The 27,649-nt window shown below is 42.7% G+C and overlaps 1 protein-coding gene across 1 annotated transcript in view; it reads left to right on the top strand.

Annotated features, from left to right (window-relative positions):
• The window catches only part of ATP9A (ATPase phospholipid transporting 9A (putative)), a 151,521-nt gene that overhangs the window by 54,568 nt on the left and 69,304 nt on the right, over window positions 1–27,649 (top strand). Inside the window, exons 4-11 of the mRNA XM_069750893.1 lie at window positions 103–211; window positions 1,086–1,144; window positions 4,355–4,406; window positions 6,405–6,499; window positions 15,541–15,621; window positions 16,676–16,751; window positions 18,926–19,002; window positions 24,615–24,775. Coding sequence (XP_069606994.1) covers window positions 103–211; window positions 1,086–1,144; window positions 4,355–4,406; window positions 6,405–6,499; window positions 15,541–15,621; window positions 16,676–16,751; window positions 18,926–19,002; window positions 24,615–24,775 — 710 coding nt within the window. The remainder of the gene's footprint in view (window positions 1–102; window positions 212–1,085; window positions 1,145–4,354; window positions 4,407–6,404; window positions 6,500–15,540; window positions 15,622–16,675; window positions 16,752–18,925; window positions 19,003–24,614; window positions 24,776–27,649) is intronic.

Genomic DNA, 27,649 nt, shown 5'->3' with positions numbered 1-27,649 from the left:
CATCCAGTGATATTTTCTTATTTTCTGCTTTTTATAGGTTTTGATCTTTTTTTTTTCTGTGCAACACCAAACCTTTACTTCCCTTCTCCTCCTACTCTATAGGGATTCGTTCTGGCTGTCACCATCATTCGTGAGGCTGTGGAAGAGATTCGATGTTTAATGCGGGATAAAGAAGTCAACTCCCAGATCTACAGCAAGCTCACAACCAGAGGTCAGATTTTAGGGTCCCCGATTGTCACTGCAGGAGTTCTGCATCAACACTGACCTACTGTGTGGGTAGAATCTGAACAAGGGTCTTTAATATTTAATAGTTTTATTAGTGTCATCTAGAAATCATATTTTATGCCAAGAATATTCCAAGCCAAAGTGCACCATTTTCATCAGCCCTTTATCAGGTCCCTCCGATGTGCTGGATCCTTCTCTCCCCCAACTTCATCTGCCGGGAAGAGCTAGCCCCCTTACTCATTAGATGGTTGGCTGATCTAATGTGTATAGGAGCCCAAAGGAATCATCTACATGAAGGTTTCATATTCTCCCTGTTTTTCTGTTAGTTTTCTTTTGGTCTTCCGGTTTCCTTCCACACTCTAAAGACATACATTGTCAGGTCTGATGGAATATGCTGACACCATTTAACATTTATAAAAGCAGACATTAAAGGGATTGTCCAGCCTAAGGGTACAAATCTGCAGTCACCCTACAGTGATCGAGGTGTGAGGATTTTCTGTTGCTGGTGCATGACCTCAGATAAGTGATTTGCATACATGCCGACTAAACGTGGACAAGTCTGGTGTGCATGTGGCCGAAAGTATGCAAATTGCCTATTTGTGGTCACATGGTCTCTCGCTCCCAACACAGACACCTGGGAATCCTCACAGTGTGTAAAGCACAGTATGTGAGGATTCACAAGTCTGCAGTCACTCTATGTGCCCTAAGGCCAGACCCTTTAAAAAGCTCACTTTATGACCATTTTTCTTTCCTTTCCTAAAAGTGCAGTTTTCTTTTCCTGCCTGTGATGTGAATGACTTGTCTATGGTACACAGGATAGATCAGGAATAATAAGTGACTTCTGCTCTTCTTCATTACAGGCACTGTGAAGGTTCGCAGCTCGAGCATACAAGTAGGAGATCTTGTTATTGTAGAGAAGGTCAGTTTTCATCTCTTCAGTATCTATGATGTATCACAAATGAATTGATTATACTGTAAAACATGAAGGAAACTATATAGGGTAAATTATTATTAGACGAATAACCCTGTCAAAGAACAAAGTGCCTGGACATGACAATATTTCAGTAGAGCTAATAAAGTCTTCTGAAGCAGCAGTTGATGTCATCACACGCCTGTGTCAACAGATCTGGACAACTGGTAAATGGCCCAAGGGCTGGATAAGATCGGTGTTTATTCCTATTCTGGAGAAGGGAGATGCTACCGACGGTGGAAACTATCGCACTGTTGCATTTATTCCAGCAAAATACTACGGAAGATCCTACAAGAATGTCTAGAGCCTAAGGGTACCGTCACACAGTGGCATTTTGCTCGCTACGGCGGCACGATCCGTGACGCTCCAGCATCGTAACAATATCGCTCCAGTGTCGTAGACTGCTGTCACACTTTGCAATGTACGACGCTGGAGCGATAATTTCATGACGTATGTGCGATGTAGAAGCCGTTGGTTACTATGCGCACATCGTATACAATATCGTGCACACCTTTGTTACACCATGCGATCATGCCGCCACAGCGGGACACTAGACGACGAAATAAAGTTTCAAACGATCTGCTACGACGTACGATTCTCAGCGGGGTCCCTGATCGCAGGAGCGTGTGAGACACAGCGAGATCGCTGGAACGTCACGGATATATCGCTGGAACGTCACAAATCGTGCCGTCGTAGCGATCAAAATGCCACTGTGTGACGGTACCCTTAGTTTGACCAAGAGCTGCTAGAGGAGCAAACAGGATTCAGAAAAGTCTGAGGAGCAAGAGATGTGATTGCTAACATTAGATTGATAATGGAAAAGGACAAAGACATCCAATAAAGGTACCATCACACATAACGATATCGTTGCTTTTTGTGATGTAGCAACGATATCGTTACCGAAATTGTTATGTGTGACAGCGACCAACGATCAGGCCCCTGCTGGGAGATCGTTGGTCGCTGGGGAATGATCAGTACTTTATTTTGGTCGCTGGTCTCCCGCTGACATCGCTGAATCGGCGTGTGTGACGCCGATCCAGCGATGTGTTCACTTGTAACCAGGGTAAATATCGGGTTACTAAGCGCAGGGCCGCGCTTAGTAACCCGATGTTTACCCTGGTTACCATTGTAAATGTAAAAAAAAAACACTGCATACTTACATTCCGGTGTCTGGTCACGTCCCTCGCCTTCAGCTTCCCGCACTGACTGTGAGCGCCGGCAGGCCGTAAAGCAGAGCACAGCGGTGACGTCACCGCTCTGCTTTACGGCCGGCCGGCGCGCCGCTCACAGTCAGTGCGGGAAGCTGAAGGCGAGGGACGTGACCAGACATCGGAATGTAAGTATGTAGTGTTTTTTTTTTTTTTTTTTTACATTTACAATGGTAACAAGGGTAAACATCGGGTTACTAAGCGCGGCCATGCGCTTAGTAACCTGATGTTTACCCCGGTTACCCGGGGACTTCGGCATCGTTGGTCGCTGGAGAGCTGTCTGTGTGACAGCTCTCCAGCGACCAAACAGTGACGCTGCAGCGATCGGCATCGTTGTCTATATCGCTGCAGCGTCACTTAATGTGACGGTACCTTAAGACTACTGCAAAGCCTTAGACTGCATTGATCACCAGAAATTTTGGAATACCATGAAGACTATGGATGTGCTGAACCATCTGATCATCCTCATTAGGAACATTTACCAAGAAGAAACAGTTTGAACAGTACACAGCGACACAGCATGGTTCAAAGTAGCGCGAGGCGTCAGACAAGATGGCATCCTGTCACCATTTCTCTTCAGTTTATATGTAGAAGCTACTTTCAGGAAGGCTGAAAAAGAAGGAATCAAAATTAATGGAAGAATCCTTAACAATGCAGACGATACAACATCAATAGCAACACGCATAGATGTAATGAAGGACTTATTACGGAGTGTCAAGATGGAAAGCTCAAACATGGGACTGTTACTCAACACAAAGAAGACACAGATATTTACTACTGCCAAGTTCGACCGGGACACATTTGAGATGGATGACGATGAGCTGGTAGTGGTAAAGGACTTCAACCTACTTGGATCAATGATCACTCAAGATGCAGCGATGATACCGGAAGTCAGTAGGAGAATAGCTAGGGGCAAATCAATCATGAAGTCACTGGACAAGTTCTTCAAATCAAGGAACATTTCACTGGCAACGAAGACACGGCTCGTACATAGTTTAGTCTTTTCTGTGGTATATGGATGCGAAACCTGGATGATAAAGAAATAATACAGAAGAAGAATTGACGCCTTTGAAATGTGGTGCTGTAGAAGGACGTTAACAATACCATGGATGCCAAGAAGAACAAAAAAGTCAGTCTTGCAACAAATCAAGCCAGACATGACACTGGAATAAAGGATCACCAATGTACGACTTTCCTGTTTTGGACACATCATACAAAGAGAGCAATCACTGGAGAAGGACATCATGGTCAGAAGAATGGAAGGAACAAGATGAAGAGGAAGACCAGCAACCCGATGGCTTGATACTATCAACTTCACCAGGGTCTTCTCTGCTGTTACCTTATCTAGGCATGAACAAGAATGATTCTCTTATAGATCGTTTATCAAGTCGCCATGGATCGAGATGAAGCCAGAGGTCGATTAAAAAAAAAAACTTGGACAAGTGATTGTTATATTTTCTTGTTTACAATTATACTTACGCTAATGGGCGACTTTACTACAGACGGCTGAAAGATCACAAATTTCATGCATTTTATTTCAATACAGTATCAACCAATTAGTTGTTTTTTACTTTAAAATGTTATCAATGCCTTATCCTAAGGGTAGGTTGTCAGTATAAGATTGGTGGGGGGTCTGACACCGCAGCTCTGTTCTTGGCCTAGTGGCCGCCTCAGGTACTGCATTTCAGCTCCTATTCATTTGAAGCTGGTAAATGCTGCTGTAGCTAATAAATGCTGATCAGTGGGCGTGCCCGGTGTCTGTCTGAGATTGATGGCCCCCTGTAATGTAAGAGTAGGTAATCAATTTCACTCTGGTGGAAAATCCTTTAAAATACAGTTTTGTCAAAAGTCAAAAAAGGCCGCACTGTCTTATTTAATTTCAGCTTTTTTTTATTTTTAAAAATGTGCAATGTGTATATTCAATCTAAAATGTTCATAAATTATCTTGCAGAATCAGAGAATTCCAGCTGACATGATATTCCTAAGGACATCAGAAAAAAACGGTAAGTGACCAGTTATTTTACGAGGATTCACAATCTGTATTTTATTTAATTATTTTAAATCTTATTTAGCTGATTGTTTTTGCAGTTGGTGTTTGTGCTGCTTCTCCTGTTCTCCTTGCATCCTTAAATGAAGCCTCAGAGTTTTCAGTATGCAAATTGCCTCTTCAAAGAGAAAGTACACTTGAACTCTAGTGCCACCTATTGGAAGTAGCAATCCTATCAATCCGCTCAATATCGACCCTCTAACACGCTTTGTCACATGATTTGGGGTAAAAGCCAAACCAGAATCTAAATATGAAGACGTGTTTCATGGTGTTGCCCCTCCACAGTGCAAAGCATGATTTGGCTGTATGAGAGGCCCATACCCTTTAGACCCCAATCAGTGGGCTCTCAAAACAGCCAAATCTGATCTCATGATTTGCACTGAGGAGGGTCAAAACTCTGAAAAACAGGTCTGAAAATTGAGGTTTTGCTTTTGCTTTTATCCTAAGTTATATGGAAGGCTTGTTAAAGGGTTGATATTTAATTTTAGGTTAAGTGGCCCTAGAGTTCAAGTCCTCTTCCTTTCTGACGAGGCAATTCGTATATATAATTAACGAGAGGAGCATTGCATGGCCTTTAAGTTGCCTTACATTAGAATGACAGGCATGTCACTCTCCACATGGATCCAAGCCTGACATGCCAAGGTGAGGAGACTTTTAAGCTTTGCAATGCTCCTCTGAGAAATAGGCAAATTGTCTCTTAAGAGAGAAAGAAGACTAGATCTCTTGTGCCACCGATAGGAAGTAGCAATCCTAAAAGTCAATATTAACCCTGTGACCTTGGCATGTCACGATTGACGAGTCACTCTCCGCAAGGAGAAGCGTTATGCCTTGGATCCCTGTCAGACGCCTCTCACCCAGCCAAACAAGATTTCACACTTTGCACTGGCGAGGGGCAGGACCCCCGAAACATAGTGTCTGCAAATTGAGATTCTGGTTTTGGCTTTTATCCTAAATCATGTGACAAGGCTCGTTAGAGGGTTGATATTGACTGTTAGGATTGCTACTTATTATAGGTGGCTCTAGAGTTTTAGTCCTCTTCCTACCTGAAGAGACAATTTGCATATCAATACATAGAGAAACGTCACCCCTTAGGTTTAATCATGAACAGTGTTTTGCTTTTTTCTGGTAAAATGATCAACATCATGACGGGAACCCAAAGGACCTAACTATGGTCAATGAGGTCTACCGAAATCCAAAGTGTATGGGAGGCTTTAGGAAAGCTTTACACAACCATATTGTGGCCATATTTTCTCCGGCATAGTTCAGACATATTTCCTGGCCGGAATGCACGACTATGATGCTTACAGTTCAGGTCACAAGACCCCCAATTAGGACAGTAATTGTGGCTCTAATACGGATGAGGAAATGAGTCAGACATCTTTTTTCACCTTTTTATGGTAATAAAGACACTTTTGTCACTTGGATTTATAGTTTTCTGCCTTATATTTATGGAAAAGACTTCTGCATCCATTTTCATCCAAGCAGCAATAGAATGTGGCGTCGACTTGCTGCAATGTTTTTTTTTTTATTTTTATTTTTTTTATGAACCCTTAAAGGATGCTTTAGCATTAAAGTCTCCATACATGTTAGGTGCCGAGACCCCATCTATATCCGTCAGGATTGGTTCACAGTCTGCTGACTTTCTTCTGCCGATCCCGAGATGACTATTATAGGATTCTGGCCCCTCTATATGGAGAAGTCGGGAGAGCTAGATGTCGGCCAAAGCATCAGTATAGGGGGCTTAACTGCTATTCTCCTGACGTGTGTGGAGCCTTTATCGGAGGTGTAGATGAGGAATATACATCAATATTCTCTTATTTTCTGTTGCCTAAAGTCCAAGAAGAAGCCGATAATATCTGGGCATTGCTGTAGTGTGGCCCCCCGGGGTCTATTGCAAAAAGGCATCACAGATGTAAGAGGAATTCCTACTAAAGTCAAAATCCCGTTTCCTCAGGGTCTTGCTTTCTGCGCACTGATCAGCTGGATGGTGAGACCGACTGGAAACTGCGGCTGCCGGTGTCCTGCACGCAGAGGCTGCCCACAGCAGCGGTAAGTCACCCCTGTACTTACATGTGGATGTGGTGGTTCCCACGCAGGTAAAACGTTACCTGAATACCCAGGTGCAAGTTCAAAGGACTTTTGTAGCACATTTTCCCTAAATTTGTGAGGAAAATTTAATATTCAGTAAGTTATTTTTTATCTGATATTAGTTACTGGATTTTTAGATATTCAAGAATGTAAAATATGGACACAGTGAGTGCAGCTCTAAGGTATAATACAGGATGCAACTCAGGATCAGTACAGGATAAGTAATGTAATGTATGTACACAGTGACTGCACCAGCAGAATACTGAGTGCAGCTCTGGAGTATAATACAGGATGTAACTCAGGATCAGTACAGGATAAGTAATGTATGTACACAGTGACTGCACGAGCAGAATAGTGAGTGCAGCTCTGGGGTATAATACAGGATGTAACTCAGGATAAGTAATGTAATGTATGTACACAGTGACTCCACCAGCAGAATAGTGAGTGCAGCTCCGGAGTATAATACAGGATGCAACTCAGGATCAGTACAGGATAAGTAATGTAATGTATGTACACAGTGAATCCACCAGCAGAATAGTGAGTGCAGCTCTGGGGTATAATACAGGATGTAACTCAGGATAAGTAATGTAATGTATGTACACAGTGACTCCACCAGCAGAATAGTGAGTGCAGCTCTGGGGTATAATACAGGATGTAACTCAGGATAAGTAATGTAATGTATGTACACAGTGACTCCACCAGCAGAATAGTGAGTGCAGCTCCGGAGTATAATACAGGATGCAACTCAGGATCAGTACAGGATAAGTAATGTAATGTATGTACACAGTGAATCCACCAGCAGAATAGTGAGTGCAGCTCTGGGGTATAATACAGGATGTAACTCAGGATAAGCAATGTAATGTATGTACACAGTGACTGCACCAGCAGAATAGTGAGTGCAGCTCCGGAGTATAATACAGGATGCAACTCAGGATCAGTACAGGATAAGTAATGTAATGTATGTACACAGTGAATCCACCAGCAGAATAGTGAGTGCAGCTCTGGGGTATAATACAGGATGTAACTCAGGATAAGTAATGTAATGTATGTACACAGTGACTCCACCAGCAGAATAGTGAGTGCAGCTCTGGGGTATAATACAGGATGTAACTCAGGATAAGTAATGTAATGTATGTACACAGTGACTGCACCAGCAGAATAGTGAGTGCAGCTCTGGCGTATAATACAGGATGTAACCCAGGATCAGTACAGGATAAGTAATGTAATGTATGTACACAGTGACTCCACCAGCAGAATAGTGAGTGCAGCTCTGGCGTATAATACAGGATGTAACTCAGCATCAGTACAGGATAAGTAATGTGATGTATGTACACAGTGACTCCACCAGCAGAATAGTGAGTGCACCTCTGGCGTATAATACAGGATGTAACCCAGGATCAGTACATGATAAGTAATGTAATATATGTACACAGTGACTCCACCAGCAGAATAGTGAGTGCAGCTCTGCAGTATAATACAGGATGTAACTCAGGATCAGTACAGGATAAGTAATGTAATGTATGGACACAGTGACTCCACCAGCAGAATAGTGAGTACAGCTCTGGGGTATAATACAGGATGTAACTCAGGATCAGTACAGGATAAGTAATGTAATGTATGTACACAGTGACTGCACCAGCAGAATAGTGAGTGCAGGTCTGGAGTATAATACAGGATGTAACTCAGGATCAGTACAGGATAAGTAATGTATTGTATGTACACAGTGACTGCACCAGCAGAATAGTGAGTGCAGCCCTGGAGTATAATACAGTATGTAACTCAGGATCAGTACAGGATAAGTAATGTATGTACACAGTGACTCCTCCAGCAGAATAGTGAGTGCAGGTCTGGAGTATAATACAGGATGTAACTCAGGATCAGTACAGGATAAGTAATGTAATGTATGTACACAGTGACTGCACCAGCAGAATAGTGAGTGCAGCTCTGGGGTATAATACAGGATGTAACTCGGGATCAGTACAGGATAAGTAATGTAATGTATGTACACAGTGACTCCACCAGCAGAATAGTGAGTGCAGCTCTGGAGTATAATACAGGATATAACTCAGGATCAGTACAGGATAAGTAATGTAATGTATGTACACAGTGATTGCACCAGCAGAATAGTGAGTGCAGCTCTGGAGTATAATACAGGATGTAACTCAGGATCAGTACAGGATAAGTAATGTATGTACACAGTGACTGCACCAGCAGAATAGTGAGTGCAGCTCTGGGGTACAATACAGGATGTAACTCAGGATCAGTAATGTAATGTATGTACACAGTGACTCCACCAGCAGAATAGTGAGTGCAGCTCTGGAGTATAATACAGGATATAACTCAGGATCAGTACAGGATAAGTAATGTAATGTATGTACACAGTGACTGCACCAGCAGAATAGTGAGTGCAGCTCTGGGGTATAATACAGGATGTAACTCAGGATCAGTACAGGATAAGTAATGTAATGTATGTGCACAGTGACTGCACCAGCAGAATAGTGAGTGCAGCTCTGGAGTATAATACAGGATGTAACTCAGGATCAGTGCAGGATCAGTAATGTAATGTATGTACACAGTGACTGCACCAGCAGAATAGTGAGTGCAGCTCTGGAGTATAATACAGGATGTAACTCAGGATCAGTACAGGACAAGTAATGTATGTACACAGTGACTGCACCAGCAGAATAGTGAGTGCAGCTCTGGGGTACAATACAGGATGTAACTCAGGATCAGTAATGTAATGTATGTACACAGTGACTGCACCAGCATAATAGTGAGTGCAGCTCTGGGGTATAATACAGGATGTAACTCGGGATCAGTACAGGATAAGTAATGTAATGTATGTACACAGTGACTGCACCAGCAGAATAGTGAGTGCAGCTCTGGAGTATAATACAGGATATAACTCAGGATCAGTACAGGATAAGTAATGTATGTACACAGTGACTGCACCAGCAGAATAGTGAGTGCAGCTCTGGGGTACAATACAGGATGTAACTCAGGATCAGTAATGTAATGTATGTACACAGTGACTCCACCAGCAGAATATTGAGTGCAGCTCTGGAGTATAATACAGGATATAACTCAGGATCAGTACAGGATAAGTAATGTAATGTATGTACACAGTGACTGCACCAGCAGAATAGTGAGTGCAGCTCTGGGGTATAATACAGGATGTAACTCAGGATCAGTACAGGATCAGTACAGGATAAGTAATGTAATGTATGTGCACAGTGACTGCACCAGCAGAATAGTGAGTGCAGCTCTGGAGTATAATACAGGATGTAACTCAGGATCAGTGCACGATCAGTAATGTAATGTAATGTATGTACACAGTGACTGCACCAGCAGAATAGTGAGTGCAGCTCTGGAGTATAATACAGGATGTAACTCAGGATCAGTACAGGATAAGTAATGTAATGTATGTACACAGTGACTGCACCAGCAGAATAGTGAGTGCAGCTCTGGGGTATAATACAGGATGTAACTCGGGATCAGTACAGGATAAGTAATGTAATGTATGTACACAGTGACTCCACCAGCAGAATAGTGAGTGCAGCTCTGGAGTATAATACAGGATGTAACTCAGGATCAGTACAGGATAAGTAATGTATGTACACAGTGACTGCACCAGCAGAATAATGAGTGCAGCTCTGGGGTACAATACAGGATGTAACTCCGGATCAGTAATGTAATGTATGTACACAGTGACTGCACCAGCAGAATAGTGAGTGCAGCTCTGGGGTATAATACAGGATGTAACTCGGGATCAGTACAGGATAAGTGATGTAATGTATGTACACAGTGACTGCACCAGCAGAATAGTGAGTGCAGCTCTGGAGTATAATATAGGATGTAACTCAGGATCAGTACAGGATAAGTAATGTAATGTATGTACACAGTGACTCCACCAGCAGAATATTGAGTGCAGCTCTGGAGTATAATACAGGATGTAACTTGGGATCAGTACAGGATAAGTAATGTAATGTATGTACACAGTGACTCCACCAGCAGAATAGTGAGTGTAGCTCTGGAGTATAATACAGGATATAACTCAGGATCAGTACAGGATAAGTAGTGTAATGTATGTACACAGTGACTCCACCAGCAGAATAGTGAGTGCAGCTCTGGCGTATAATACAGGATGTAACTCGGGATCAGTACAGGATCAGTAATGTATGTACACAGTGACTCCACCAGCAGAATAGTGAGTGTAGCTCTGGAGTATAATACAGGATATAACTCAGGATCAGTACAGGATAAGTAATGTAATGTATGTACACAGTGACTGCACCAGCAGAATAGTGAGTGCAGCTCTGGAGTATAATACAGGATATAACTCAGGATCAGTACAGGATAAGTAATGTAATGTATGTACACAGTGACTGCACCAGCAGAATAGTGAGTGCAGGTCTGGAGTATAATACAGGATGTAACTCAGGATCAGTACAGGATCAGTAATGTAATGTATGTACACAGTGACTGCACCAGCAGAATAGTGAGTGCAGCTCTGGAGTATAATACAGGATGTAACTGAGGATCAGTACAGGATAAGTAATGTAATGTATGTACACAGTGACTCCACCAGCAGAATAGTGAGTGCAGCTCTGGAGTATAATACAGGATGTAACTCAGGATCAGTACAGGATCAGTAATGTAATGTATGTACACAGTGACTCCACCAGCAGAATAGTGAGTGCAGCTCTGGAGTATAATGCAGGATGTAACTCAGGATCAGTACAGGATAAGTAATGTATGTACACAGTGACTCCACCAGCAGAATAGTGAGTGCAGGTCTGGAGTATAATACAGGATGTAACTCAGGATCAGTGCAGGATAAGTAATGTAATGTATGTACACAGTGACTCCACCAGCAGAATAGTGAGTGCAGGTCTGGAGTATAATACAGGATGTAACTCAGGATCAATACAGGATAAGTAATGTAATGTATGTGTACAGTGACTGCACCAGCAGAATAGTGAGTGCAGCTCTGGGGTATAATACAGGATGTTACTCAGGGTCAGTACAGGATAAGTAATGTAATGTATGTACACAGTGACTGCACCAGCAGAATAGTGAGTGCAGGTCTGGAGTATAATACAGGATGTCACTCAGGATCAGTACAGGATAAGTAATGTAATGTATGTACACAGTGACTGCACCAGTAGAATAGTGAGTACAGCTCTGGAGTATAATACAGGATGTAAGTCAGGATCAGTGCAGGATAAGTAATGTAATGTATGTACACAGTGACTCCACCAGCAGAATAGTGAGTGCAGCTCTGGAGTATAATACAGGATATAACTCAGGATCAGTACAGGATAAGTAATGTAATGTATGTACACAGTGACTGCACCAGCAGAATAGTGAGTGCAGGTCTGGAGTATAATACAGGATGTAACTCAGGATCAGTACAGGATCAGTAATGTAATGTATGTACACAGTGACTGCACCAGCAGAATAGTGAGTGCAGCTCTGGAGTATAATACAGGATGTAACTGAGGATCAGTACAGGATAAGTAATGTAATGTATGTACACAGTGACTCCACCAGCAGAATAGTGAGTGCAGCTCTGGAGTATAATACAGGATGTAACTCAGGATCAGTACAGGATCAGTAATGTAATGTATGTACACAGTGACTCCACCAGCAGAATAGTGAGTGCAGCTCTGGAGTATAATGCAGGATGTAACTCAGGATCAGTGCAGGATAAGTAATGTAATGTATGTACACAGTGACTCCACCAGCAGAATAGTGAGTGCAGGTCTGGAGTATAATACAGGATGTAACTCAGGATCAGTACAGGATAAGTAATGTAATGTATGTGTACAGTGATTGCACCAGCAGAATAGTGAGTGCAGCTCTGGGGTATAATACAGGATGTAACTCAGGGTCAGTACAGGATAAGTAATGTAATGTATGTACACAGTGACTGCACCAGTAGAATAGTGAGTGCAGGTCTGGAGTATAATACAGGATGTCACTCAGGATCAGTACAGGATAAGTAATGTAATGTATGTACACAGTGACTCCACCAGTAGAATAGTGAGTGCAGCTCTGGAGTATAATACAGGATGTAACTCCAGATCAGCACAGGATAAGTAATATATTTAAGTAATGTAATGTACAGCTCTGGCTGAAATTAAGAGACCACCACATCGAAACCCTATCATGGGCAGCCCAATCTCCAGACCCGAACCCCATTGAAAACCTCTGGAATGTAATCAAGAGGATGATGGATAGTCACAAGCCATCAAACAAAGAAGAACTGCTTAAATGTTTGCGCCAGAAGCAGTGTGAAAGACTGGTGGAAAGCATGCCAAGACACATGAAAGCTGTGATTTAGGCTAAGTGCACACTTTGCATAATTGCCGCGGAAATTTCTGCGGCAATTCCGCAACTCCTGCCGCGGGTATATCGCATGCGGAATTGGCATGCGTATTCCCGCTAACCACTAACGTTTTGCAAGCGTTTTTAGCTTGCAGAATGCTAGCGTTTTCCAAGCGATTTGTTGCATCGCTTGGAGAACTGTTTGACAGGTTGGTCACACTTGTCAAACATAGTTTTTGACAAGTGTGACCAATTTTTTACTATTGTTGCTGCCTATGCAGCATAAATAGTAAAAAAATCTAATGGTAAAAATAATAAAAAAATAGTTATTCTCACCTTCCGACGGCCCCCGATCTCCTCAGTGGTGCATGCGGCGGCTTCCGTTCCCAGGAATGCTGTGTGCAAAGGGCCTGGGATGATGTCACGTGACCGTGACGTCATCCCAGGTCCTTCGCACACAGCATCCCAGGGAATGGAAGGCGCCGCGTGCACCACTGAGAGACGGGAGGCTTCTCCGGGGGCGATCAGAAGGTGAGTATATCACTATTTTTTAATTCTTTGTTTTATTTTTTTTAACAGTGATATGGTGCCCCGTCCGTGGAGGAGAGTCTCCCCACCTCCACCCTGAGTACCAACCGCACATCTGCTTACTTCCCGCATGGTGGGCATAGCCCCATGCAGGAAGTAAGCGAATCAATGCATTCCTATGTGTGCGGAATCCTCGCGATTATGCAAATTAATGAACATGCTGCGTTTTTTTCCGGAATGTGTTTCCGCTCAGAAAAAAAACGCAGCATGTGCATACAAAATAGGGATTGCATTCTTTTAATAGGATGCTTAATGTGTTGGTTTTTTTTCGCGGTTTTATCACGTTTTTATAGCGAAAAAACGCGAAAAATCCAGAACGTGTGCACACAGCCTAAAAATTATGGTTGTTCCACAATATATTGATTTCTGAACTCTTCCTGAGTTAGAACATTAGTATTGTTGTTTCTAAATGATTATGAACTTGTTTATATTTTACATTATTTGAGGTCTGCAAGCAATGCATCTTTTTGTTATTTTGACCATTTCTCATTTTCAGAAAATACATACAAAATGTATTGCTTGGAAATTCGGAGACATTTTGTCATAAGTTTATAGAATAAATGAACAATTTACATTTCACTCAAAAATATACCTATAAAGAGAAAAATCAGACAAACTGAAATTGTTGCAGTGGTCTCTTCATTTTTGCCAGAGCTGTATGTACACAGTGACTGTACCAGCCGAAGAGTGAGTACAGCTCTGGAGTAAAATACAATATATACTTCAGCACGGTGGCTCAGTGGTTAGCACTATTGGAGCACTTGGGTCCAAAATTCAAAACTCCCTAAGGACAACATATGCAGGGAGTTTGTATGTTTTCCCCATGTTTGCGTAGGTTTCCTCCCACACTCCAAAAACATACTGATAGTGAATGTAGATTGTGAGCCCCAATGGGGACAGTGATGATTATGTCTGTAAAGCGCTGTGGAACTAATGGCGCTATATAAGTGAGCAGAATAAATAATTAAATAAACTCAGAATTTTCTGTCGGGATTTTCAGATCTAAACACTGCAACAAAATGGAGAACTGCAGTAGTGGTAGACTGTAATCCATTCTTATTCACATAACATTGACATTTTCCATGCAGAAATTGACCTACAGTGTGAATTTTTGAATCTGCAGCATATTCACAATATGTCGTGTGATTATTTGTTACCACATAATAGCTGGAGGTAAGGATGCCGATACCCTCAGGGACCAAGCTAGCATTACCAAGGGAAGATTTGGAAAGCGAGCAAAACAGTTTTTTGGGTTTTTTTTTTTATTGATCAGTTGTTCACTGATTTGGCTTTGTTTTTCCTGCGTCCTCTGGTTTTTTTGATGTGGAAATTTTCCACTGCTATTCCTTTACTCCAATGTAACTGGTACAATGGTGGTCATCATTAAAGGGAACCTGTCATCTGAATTTGGCGGGACTGGTTTTGGGTCATATGGGCGGAGTTTTCAGGTGTTTGATTCACCCTTTCCTTACCCGCTGACTGCATGCTGGCTGCAATATTGGATTGAAGTTCATTCTCTGTCCTCCATAGTAGACTCCTGCACAAGGCAAGATTGCACCTTGTGCAGGCATGTACTACGGAGGACAGAGAATGAACTTCAATCCAATATTGCAGCCAGCATGCAGTCAGCGGGTAAGGAAAGGGTGAATCAAACACCCAAAAACTCTGCCCATATGACCCAAAACCAGTCCCGCCAAATTCAGGTGACAGAGTCCCTTTAAACATTCTTATTAATTGACATCTCCAACCCACTGCGGCATTTATGACTTATCATTTGGACGTCCTCTGATATGTTTAGTGCTGCACTGACCCATTGATTGCATGTTATGGTTATAGCTGCAGCGTTCGTCCACTTCATCTGACAGTCATCAGTCCGTGTCCTTGGGGCGTCCAGATGTTTCACCTTTACAGCTTACTTTGGGCACTGAGACTGAAATAGCCGTACATATGTTAGCGATAGATTTGGTCGGCCTTTATATTGTTTTTTTTTTTTTTTAACAACTACTCGTTGACTGATGTGAAGTGCTCCATTGTTACACTGGTGGTAAATACTCTGTAATGTGATATTTCTTGTTATCTTTCAGGACTTGCTCCAGATTAGAGCCTATGTATATGCAGAAGAACCCAATATCGACATCCATAATTTTGCAGGAACCTTCACCCGGGTGAGTAGTGGTGGTGATCTGGTTTATGATATCTGTCCATCACTGTCTGTAGTATGGAGTCCTATCAATTCTAGTAATGCCTCTGTTGGTGTTGGGTAGAGGCATACACAGACATCTTGGGGCCCCATAGCAAAAGTCCTAATTGGGCCTCTGACCTGCCTTTTTTCCCCTTACCCCCATAAAAAATATTCAGCAGGGTCATGGCGCATAGTTATAGTCATAGGGCTCCTCCCAACTTTGAAGGATAAGGGATAAGGATATTTATTGTGGCACATACACAGTAATTAATAATCTTTTAATAATAATAATCTTTATTTTTATATAGCGCTAACATATTCCGCAGCGCTTTACAGTTTTGCACACATTATCATCGCTGTCCCCGATGGGGCTCACAATCTAGAATTCCTAACAGTATGTCTTTGGAATGTGGGAGGAAACCGGAGTGCCCGGAGGAAACCCACGCAAACACGGAGAGAACATACAAACTCTTTGCAGATGTTGTCCTCGGTGGGATTAGAACCCAGGACCCCAGCGCTGCAAGGCTGCAGTGCTAACCACTGCGCCACCGTGCTGCCCTAATTGTGTCCTTAATGTAGCCCCTTTCTGTTCTCACCTACTACAATACCCTTTTCATGACCCCCTTAATAAAAATAAAACAAGAATGCCCCCCCACACACAGTATGATACCCCCAGGCAATTTGCACCCACAGTACCCCTCATACAACTTCAAGGACATAGTTCATAGTTTTCTTCTTATGTAGCTATACAAACACAAGTGCCATTTAATAAAGATTGGCGCTTTGTATACCACTCTTGTCGAACAGTTTGTCAAATTCATTATGAGGCATTCGCCATCGAGCGCTAATGTAACACATGGTTGAAATTTGTGCAAAAATGCCAAAATTTGTAATATTTTTGATGACATTTCCAACACTTTTTTTTTCTCCAAAATTCTGGCAGAAATTGATGAATTTAGGGCCATAAGGTTCAGAAGGACTGGAATAAATGCATTGATCACCTGCCCATAGTTTTCATGTTCTTTCTCTCTCCACAGGAGGACAGTGACCCCCCAATAAATGAAAGCTTAAGCATTGAGAACACGTTGTGGGCCAGCACGGTCATTGCTTCTGGTAAAGATAAACATTCTCCTTCTGCATGTTAACAATTTAATCCCTCATTAATTTGTCTGTAATTGATAATAATTGAGTCTGTCATTGAGAAAATTAGTCCCTAAATTAGTTGATTTTTTTTTGTGTTTTCTCTTCCATTTGTGACACCACAAGAGAGGAGAACTGACATGTAGTCACCCCGGGGCGTTCTATAAATGATCCTCAAGTCATTTGTGATGTTGGATCCCTTCATCTTTCATCTGCCAGGAAACACAACTTATGACATCAGATAATGAATGACTCTCCCTGAGCAGTGTAATGAAGGGCAAGATCCCTGCCGATGTACCCAGAGAGCCGGACAGGGAGGCTCCATAAATAGCTCTTCAAGGGTTAAACACTGTGTAATGAGCATGCAAGCCACTTTCTAATGTGCTTTGTATTTCAGTCTTTTTTTAGTCCCTTAATGGGGTTGACACAAAAGTCTGCAGCCACTTTATGTGACTAGAGACTTCTAAATTGTGACAGTGTGTGGTGCGCACGCTATCAGGATTCCCCGGTGTTCCCGATTTGAGCCAGCCGTCAGTTTGCATACCTGCTGTCACATGCCAACTAGATGTTTCCGGCTTCTCTCAATGCACTTGTATTGAGAGCACGTCTAGTCTGCATGTGACCGCAGGTATGTAGAACGTCTATATGCATACACATGACCGTTCGTTCGGGAAATTAAGACAGGTGGCAGTGACTGCAGACTTTAAATTTGTTTAAGATCAATGGTGGTCCAGGACCTGAGACCCTCATTGATTGCACTTCTAACTCCAGGAGCTTTGCTCTTCTGAGCAGTTATTTGGAGTGATTGGTGGGAGCCTCAGGATCCAGGACCCCTGTCAATCTGCAATGAATTTTCTGGGCCTAAAAAAATGTACCAAATTTTAAGTCCGCGTTCACGCATTGAGAATTTGGTCAGTATTTTCCATAACCCTTGAAGACGCACCCATGTCACATGATGGGAAGTGTGTACGCGACAGTGAGTTTTTTACCTCAGGAAAAGTATAATAGAAACACGTCACAACTTCTGCATATTTCTCCCACTCCTGGTTTTGGCTTACAAATACTGAGGTAAAATTCTGACCAAATACTGCTAGTGTGACCGTGTCCGAATACAAATCTCATCCATTGAGGACACTAAAGTGACGTGTAGTGACAAGTCCATTGCCATCTTTGCATCCAAACGCTAATATCGTATCCTACCTGACTCACAGGCCCAAAACTTGTTATAGTTATATGGCTCTGTTCACACAGTTCTGACTTGACATGGATTTTGGCACAGTTTTTTCCCACCAAAATTCGTGTTAAATCTGCTGACAATCTGCATTCGGTGCGTAAAGCTTTTGCAACCATGTTCACATGCAGCAGATAACTTCTTTGGTGATTATTGTTATGCTACAGCTGTAGAAAATCTGCTGCAGGGATACACAGTATGGTACGTGTTCTGGGCAGATTCAACACTGAAAAGCTGAAGATTCCCCCTATTAAATAACAATATTCCTAATCCCCACGCAGATCAGAGACAGATTAAACTGATGCAACTCTGATGGTTAAAAATGATGAATATCTGATGAAAAACACTGGACCACTTTTGTGGCGTACGTGAAAAATCACTTATGTCTGAACGAGGCTGAAGTTTTTTAGTTTTATTGTTTATTACAATTATATTTAGTGTAGACCATCCTAAACATGCCGGGATCCTGAGTTTGTTTTCATCACTTAAATCGATGCATGCTTGATATTGCCATAATCCTATTTCATTGTTCCACACAATGAACGCCGTAAAAACAACACCAATCCACCTCAAAACAGCAAAATTTTTTTTTTTTTTTTTTTTTTGGCATTTCATCACACTTGGTTTTTTGTTGCTGTTTTTCAGTACATTGTATGATAAAAAAGAATGGTGCCATTCAAAACTACATCTTGTCCCCCAAGAAACAAGTCTAGGTCAACCGAAAAATAAAAACTGTCATGGCTCTTGGAAGAAGGCAAGGAAAAGATGAGAGCGCAAAAACAAAAAAAAATCCTAGTCCTGGGTTAAGATCCCATTCCTGCATTTCCTTCATATTTATCTGCAGATTCCAGGCTGTAAATGACTTGTGCAGCATATAGATGTTTTTGTTCCATATATACTGTGTTCTTTGCTGCAGGGACTGTGGTCGGAGTGGTTATTTATACTGGCCGGGAGCAGCGCAGTGTGATGAACACCTCTAATCCTCGCAGTAAGGTACAGGTTCATGGGGTAAAATGGAGATCTAAGAAAGTGAATACTTATCACTTGTTGGTATCACATGTATTATGTTCGGGCTCCTGTATTTGCAGACAGTAATTGTGGCTGTGCATCAGTCCAATACTAGACAACCCCTTATCAAAAGTATCTTTACAGTGGCATATAAAAGTTTGTGCACCCCTGGTCAAAATTACTGTTATTGTGAACAGATAAGAAAGTTGAAGATTAAATAATCTCTAAAAGGCCTAAAGTTAAAGATGACACATTTCCTTTGTATTTTAGGCACAAAAAAAAATATTGTCATATTTTACATTTTAACAATTACAAAAAGGAAACTGGGCCGATACAAATCATCTCCTTTTTGAAAGTATCACAGTTTGTAAACTATCTTTGTAGCCAGCCCAAAAGACTTTCAATTCTTGTTTGAGGGTTTTTCATTCATTTTTCCTTGGAAAATTCTTCCAATTTGGTGAGATTTCTGGGTAGTCTTGCATGCACTGGTATTTTGAGATCTAGCCACAGATTTTCAATGACGTTCAGATCAGGAGACTGTGAGGGCCATTGTAAAACCTTCAGCTTTTGCCTTTTGAGGCAGTCTATTGTGGATTTTGACATGCGTTTAGAATCATTATCCATTTGTAGAAGCCATCCTCTTTTCATCTTCAGCTTTTTCACAGATGGTGTTTTCAACAATTTGATGAAATTTCACTGAATCCATTCTTCCTTCTACTCGTGAAATGTTCCCTTGCCATTGGCAGCAACACATCCCTGAAGCATAACTGATCCACCACCATGCTTAATGGTTGGCAAGATATTCTTTTCCAGTAATTCTATGCCACTTTTTTCTCCACACATACCTTTGATCATTGTGGCCAAAGAGTTCTATTTTAACTTCATTGGTCCACAGGACTTGTTTCCAAAATGCATCAGGCTTGTTTAGATGTTCTTTTGTATACTTCTGACTCTGAATTTTATGGTGAGGACGCAGGAGAGTTTTTTTCTGATGACTCTTCCATGTTTGTGCGGGTGTGTCTGAACAGTAGAACAATGTACCACAACTCCAGTGTCTTCTAAATCTTTCTGAAGGTCTTTTGCAGTCAAGCGGGGGTTCTGATTTGCCTCTCTAGCAATCTTAAGGTACCTTCACACATAACGATATCGTTGCTTTTTGTGACGTAGCAACGATATCGTTAATGAAATCGTTATGTGTGACAGCGACCAACGATCAGGCCCCTGCTGGGAGATCGTTGGTCGCTGAATAAAGTCCAGAACTTTATTTCGTCGCTGGACTCCCTGGAGACATCGCTGGATCGGCGTGTGTGACACCGATCCAGCGATGTCTTCACTGGTAACCAGGGTAAACATCGGGTAACTAAGCGCAGGGCCGCGCTTAGTAACCCGATGTTTACCCTGGTTACCATCCTAAAAGTAAAAAAAACACTACATACTTACCTACAGCCGTCTGTCCTCCAGCGCTGTGCTCTGCACTCCTCCTGTACTGGCTGTGAGCCTCGGTCAGCCGGAAAAGCAGAGCGGTGACGTCACCGCTCTGCTTTCCGGCCGCTGTGCTCACACAGACAGTACAGGAGGAGAGCAGAGCACAGCGCTGGAGGACAGACGGCTGTAGGTAAGTATGTAGTGTTTGTTTTTTTTACTTTTAGGATGGTAACCAGGGTAAACATCGGGTTACTAAGCGCGGCCCTGCGCTTAGTTACCCGATGTTTACCCTGGTTACCGGCATCGTTGGTCGCTGGAGAGCGGTCTGTGTGACAGCTCTCCAGCGACCAAACAGCGACGCTGCAGCGATCCGGATCGTTGTCGGTATCGCTGCAGCGTCGCTTAATGTGAAGGGGCCTTTACAAGAAGCTCTCACTGAAATTGGGCTTGGTCTTCCAGACCTTATCTTGACCTCCATTGTTCCTGTTAACTGCCATTTCTTAATTAGATTTTGAACTGCGGAAAGGGAAACTTGAAAATGCTTTCTTACCTTCTTATAGCCTTCTTCTGCTTTGTGGGCCTCCGCCATTTTCATTTTCAGAGAGCTAGGCAGCTGCTCAGAAGAACCCGTGGCTGCTGTTTTTTGGCACAAAGTTAGAGAAGGCTGGATTTTTATAAAGTTGGGAAATTTGCATCACCTGGCCTTTCCTGACGATGATGGTGAACAAGCCATAACCCTAGCAGATTAATTAAAGCCTGAAACCTTGATCAAAGTTATCTGAGCACACAAATCTCCAAGGGTGCCATGACTTTTGCATCAGCCCATTTTCCTTTTTGTAATTTTTAAAAGGTAAAAGATGAAAAAAAAATATATATTTAGCTAAAATACAAAGCAAATGTGCCATCTTTAACTTTAGGCCTTTTAGAGATCATTTAATCTTCAATTTGCTTAACTTTTCACAATAAGGCTATGTGCACACGTTGCGGAATTGCCTGTGGAATTTTTTGTACGGATTCTGCATCTTTTTGCAGAAAACACAGGTGCGGATTTGACGCTTTTTTTGTGCGGGTTTGCTGCGGATTTTGTGCGGATTTCTTGCGTTTTTTGTACCCTTGCGGATTTCTATAATGGAATGGGTACAAAAACACTGAAGATCCGCGCAAAGGAAGTGACATGCTACTTCTTTTAATCCGCAGCGTTTCCGTGTGGAATTTTCCGCACCATTAGCACAGCGTTTTTTTTTTTCCTATTGATTTAAATTGTACTGTAATCACTTGCGGATCTGCAGCGTTTCTGCAAGGCAAAAAACGCTGCGGATCCACAGGAAATCCGCAACGTGTGCACATACCCTTACAGTAATTTTGACCGAACTTTTACATGCCACAGCACTTACTTCCGGGACCAGCACTGCTGCTCCATTCGCAATCTGTGTTCCCCGATGGTCTTTGGGGTCCATTTGTCCACTGCAGCAATAAGTTGCCACTAATTCTATCCTGAGTGCAAGAAAACATGTTCTTCTGCTTGGACAAAAATATTAGGGCTGCAGCCAATCAGTAGCTACTGATTGACTGCAGCAGGTACGTGACTTTGTTTACCGTATATCATGAGACCAACTGGGGACACAGAGTCGCAAGAGGAGCTGCCGCACTAGTCCAGTCGGTAAGTATAGACTTTTTTTTTTTTTTCTTTTTGTAGCAATCTGGGGTCAGTGATAAGGGAATGTCAAGTAGCAGACAACCCTTTTTTAGGCCATTATCCTGGACTATATTCATTTTTTGCTATGGGCCTAAGAACGAACAGACAGGTAGTTGCCAACTACCTTCCTGCTCTGCCCAGCGCAGATTGCTGCTGCCAGTGATTTAGTAACTTCTGCCAACATCATCTCAACAGAGCAGCTGCTTCTCTTCTGCTCAATGGGGCGTGACTGTCAGCATCATGCTGACTGACAGCCAGCTCCCCACTGCGTAAACATGGTCAGTCTGCAGTCACACCCTCTCACAAAGCTGCGCTGTTGGCATTGAGCAGCTGAGTCACAAGCAGGAGCAGTCAGTGATTGTTCTGAGCCGCCACTGGATAGAACAGGCAGGTAGTTGACAGCTACCTGCCTGTTAGTTTTGGACAACCCCTTTAAGCTGCTCATACATATGAGAGTATTTACTGTTATGACCATTAGCTTCAACATTTTTCTAGCCGCGTTGCTGATTTAAACAGCATGATTGCAGCAATCATTCAATTAAAGGAGTATTCCCATTTCCAAGATCTTTTTCAAATATGTAGTAGGTATAATCTATAATATAACACTGGGAGCGTCACTCTGTCCGAAGCCTTAATAGACTGCGCAGGCGCGACGCTCCTAGCATTACGTTATAGAAAAAATGCCGTCGGGAGCATGGGGACGCCGTCTACATATGTGCGCCCTGATTATGCAAATAATCCGCCGCCATAATAAGTTTTTACTTACGCTATTCGTTTCGGGCGCCATTGTCTTGCTCCTCCTGGTGCCGGAATCGGCGCCTGCGCAGTCCGCGCTTACCGGCGCCATTTTCTTGAAAACACACAGCAGTGTGTCTTCAAGAAAATGGCGCCGGAAAGCACGGACTGCGCAGGCGCCGATTCCGGCACCAGGAGGAGCAAGACAATGGCGCCGGAAAGGAATGGCGTAAGTAACAAATTGCTGTGCCATGAGGCTGTGGCACTTCATGCCACAGCTATTTGTTACTTACGCCACCTGATGGGGGTCATAAACCTTTATGGAGCAGCGTATGGGGCATATGGATGGGAGCAGCACATGACAGAACGGGGGCGCAGGATGGGAGCAGCACATGAAAGAACGAGGGTGCAGGATGGAAGCAGCACATGACAGAACGGGGGCGCAGGATGGGAGCAGCACATGTCAGAACGGGGGCGCAGGATGGCAGCAGCACATGACAACGGGGGCGCTGGATGGGAGCAGCACATGACAGAACGGGGGTGCAGGATGGCAGTAGCACATGACAGAACGGGGGTGCAGGATGGAAGTAGCACATGACAGAACGGGGGCGCAGGATGGCAGCAGCACATGACAGAACGGGGGTGCAGGATGGCAGCAGCACATGACAGAACAGGGGTGCAGAATGGAAGCAGCACATGATAGAACGGGGGTGCATGATCGAAGCAGCACATGACAGAACGGGGGCGCAGGATGGGAGCAGCACATGACAGAACGGGGGCGCAGAATGGCAGTTGCACATGACAGAACGGGGGTGCAGGATGGAAGCAGCACATGACAGAACGGGGGCGCAGGATGGGAGCAGCACATGACAGAACGGGGGTGCAGGATGGAAGCAGCACATGACAGAACGGGGGCGCAGGATGGGAGCAGCACATGACAGGATGGGGACGCAGGATGGGAGCAGCCAGTGACAGAATGGAGGCGCAGGATGGGTGCAGCACATGTCAGAATGGGGGCGCAGGATGGGTGCAGCACATGTCAGAATGGGGATGCACGATGGAGCAGCACATGACAGGATGGGGACGCAGGATGGAGCAGCACATACCAGGATGGAGACCATATACCAATATAGATCCTAGCCACCCGGACGTAGAACGGGTTCTATAGCTAGTAATAATAATAATAGTACATGCCTCCAATTAGAAATGTAATATAGTTCTTCTGATTTGCTATGTGGCTTACCCCATGTGTAGGGCATTGCAGTAGCTTATGTATCCATGGTTACGACCACAAACAACTAGCTAACTCACTATATGAGTGGACGTGACATAGCTCATCAGAAGAACTATACTACATTTCTAATTGGAGGTATTTGCTAAAATTATTATTATTATTACACCTACTACATATTGGGACAGGATTTTGGAGATGGGAATACACCTTTAAGGGATGAATGATCAAGGCTGCAAAAACACTGAAAGAATGGTCATGCTGCAAATTTTGAAAAAAATGCTTAGATGCTTCAAATCTGCAAGGAAAAAATAAGCAGTGTGTGAATGAGATTTTAGAAATCTCATTCACTTTGCTTGTACTGTAAAACGCTGAGTTTTCTTTAGTGGAAAAAAACGTGGCAAAAATGCAAGAAGTGAACAAGCCCTAATACTCGCCGTCACAGAGAAAAAGCAGCGTCTCATCTCAGTGTGAACATGCCTGTAAGCCGTATCTATATTCTCTCCTCAGATAGGGCTCTTTGACCTGGAAGTGAATTGCCTGACCAAGATTTTATTCAGCGCCCTGGTGGTCGTCTCTCTGGTCATGGTGTCTCTCCAGCATTTTGCTGGTCGTTGGTATCTACAGATCATCCGCTTCCTGCTCCTCTTCTCCAACATCATTCCAATCAGGTGAGGGGTTAACTGTTCGACCATTTTTTTCAATTAGATCACAAAAATCCAGTACAAATATCCACAGTACAAGGTTCTGTAGAGTCACGTCATGCTGGTTTACTATTTTTTGGGTATAGAAAATGTACCAGAACTCAAAAGGAAACGGTCACCAGACTTTTTCCCACTTAATCTGAGAACAACAAAATGTAGGGTAAGAGACCCTGATTCCAGCGATGTGTCACTTAAAAGGAAAATTCCCATCTCCAAGATCCAATCCCAATGTGTAGTAGGTGTAAATACCTTCGATTAGAAATGTAGTAGAGTTTTTCTGATACACTATTTCTCTTTCCTCATGTGCAGGCATTGCAGGACCTTAGGTATCCATGGTTACAACCACTAGCAACTAGCTGTCAGTATATCAGTGGTTATAACCATGGATACCAAGGTCCTGCACATGAGGAAAGAGAAATTGTGAATCAGAAAAACTGTACTACTTTTCTAATTTGATTTATTTGCTAATATTATTTTTACATAGATCTACTACATATTGGGATGGGATCTTGGAGATGGGAATACCCCTTTAAATGCTGCACTTTTGATAATTTGCTGTTGATAGAACAGTGATTTTATCACTAGAAGAATAGTAATTCTGCTGCCATGTAGTCCTCCATATTCATGAGCTCTGTATAACCCTGCCCCAACCACTGATTGGACGCTTTCTGTGTACACTCTGCATAGGCAGAAAACGGCCAATCATTGGTGTGGCGGGGTTATAAAAAATACCATTTGCCTTCTACAACGTCTGTGTTGCTTTGTCTTGCTGGCTCCAGAATGAGTTAACCGAGAGTCCATCAGTTGGCTCAATATGGTCTGATTGTAATAATTGTTATTTATATCGCACCAACATATTCCGCAGAGCTTTACAGGGGAGATTGTAATTCTTTTATTTGTATTTCTGAGCTCCTCTCAGCTAATTTATAACCAAAGACCACATGCAAATTTAATGTGAGATGGCCGCGGCATCCGGGTCCTGCAGGGAGGGAGGTGGCTTACCAAGTGCCTGCTCAGAGCAAGAGCTTGGTAAGCCTGCAGTGTTGTAAGTAAGATCGGTGATCTGACAGAGTGCTGTCAGATGTGTAAAAAAAAAAAAAAAAAAAATCCCTAAATAATGAAAAAAAAAATGTTATTCCCATAAATATATTTCTTTATCTAAATAATAAAAAAAAACTATAAAAGTACACATATTTAGTATCGCCGCGTCCGTAACGACCCGACCTATAAAACTGGCCCACTATTTAACCCCTTCAGTAAACACCGTAAGAAAAAAAAAAAAAAAGGCAGAAAACAACGCTTTATTATCATACCGCCGAACAAAAAGTGGAATAACACGCGATCAAAAAGACGGATATAAATAACCATGGTACCGCTGAAAACGTCATATTGTCCCGCAAAAAACGAGCTGCCATGCAGCATCATCAGCAAAAAAATAAAGTTCTAGTCCTGAGAATAAAGCGATGCAAAAATAATTATTTTTTCTATAAAATAGTTTTTATCGTATAAAAGCGCCAAAACATAAAAAAATGATATAAATGAGGTGTCGCTGTAATCGTACTGACCCGAAGAATAAAACTGCTTTATCAATTTTACCAAACGCGGAACGGTATAAACGCTTTCCCCAAAAGAAATTCATGAATAGCTGGTTTTTGCTAATTCTGCCTCACAAAAATCGGAATAAAAAGCGATCAAAAAATGTCACGTGCCCGAAAATGTTACCAATAAAAACGTCAACTCGTCCCGCAAAAAACAAGACCTCACATGACTCTGTGGACCAAAATATGGAAAAATTATAGGTCTCAAAATGTGGTAACACAAAAAATATTTTTTTGCAATAAAAAGCGCCTTTTAGTGTGTGACAGCTGCCAATCATAAAAATCCGCTAAAAAACCCGCTATAAAAGTAAATTAAACCCCCCTTCATCACCCCCTTAGTTAGGGAAAAATTAAAAAAATGTATTTATTTCCATTTTCCCCTTAGGGCTAGGGTTAGGGCTAGGGTTAGGGTTAGGGCTAGGGTTAGGGTTAAGGCTACAGTTAGGGTTGGGGCTAAAGTTACGGTTAGGGTTTAAATTACATTTACGGTTGGGAATAGGGTTGGGATTAGGGTTAAGGGTGTGTCTGGGTTAGAGGTGTGGTTAGGGTTACCGTTGGGATTAGGGTTAGGGGTGTGTTTGGATTAGGGTTTCAGTTATAATTTGGGGGGTTTCCACTGTTTAGGCACATCAGGGGCTCTCCAAACGCGACATGGCGTCCGATCTCAATTCCAGCCAATTCTGCGTTGAAAAAGTAAAACAGTGCTCCTTCCCTTCCGAGCTCTCCCGTGTGCCCAAACAGGGGTTTACCCCCACATATGGGGTATCCGCATACTCAGGACAAATTGTACAACAACTTTGGGGGTCCAATTTCTTCTCTTACCCTTGTGAAAATAAAAAAATGATGGCAAAAAGATAGTTTTTGTGAAAAAATATGATTTTTTATTTTTACGGTTCTGCATTATAAACTTCTGTGAAGCACTTGGTGGGTCAAAGTGCTCACCACACCTCTAGATAAGTTCCTTAGGGGGTCTACTTTCCAAAATGGTGTCACTTGTGGGGGGTTTCAATGTTTAGGCACATTAGTGGCTCTCCAAACGCAACATGGCGTCCCATCTCAATTCCTGTCAATTTTGCATTGAAAAGTCAAACGGCGCTCCTTCCCTTCCGAGCTCTCCCATGCGCCCAAACAGTGGTTTACCCCCACATATGGTAAAAGGCTTGAAGGAAAAGAAGAGCACTCACCGTCTGTACAAAAGGTCCGTTCTTTATTGGTTTATGGCTTCACAGTAAAATAGCAGGAC

The sequence above is a fragment of the Ranitomeya imitator genome, chromosome 2 (assembly GCF_032444005.1).
Source record: "Ranitomeya imitator isolate aRanImi1 chromosome 2, aRanImi1.pri, whole genome shotgun sequence".
In the NCBI taxonomy this organism is placed as follows: Eukaryota; Metazoa; Chordata; class Amphibia; order Anura; family Dendrobatidae; genus Ranitomeya; species Ranitomeya imitator.
Note: the sequence above shows the minus strand (reverse complement) of the source record. Positions and strands in the feature narration are given on the sequence as shown.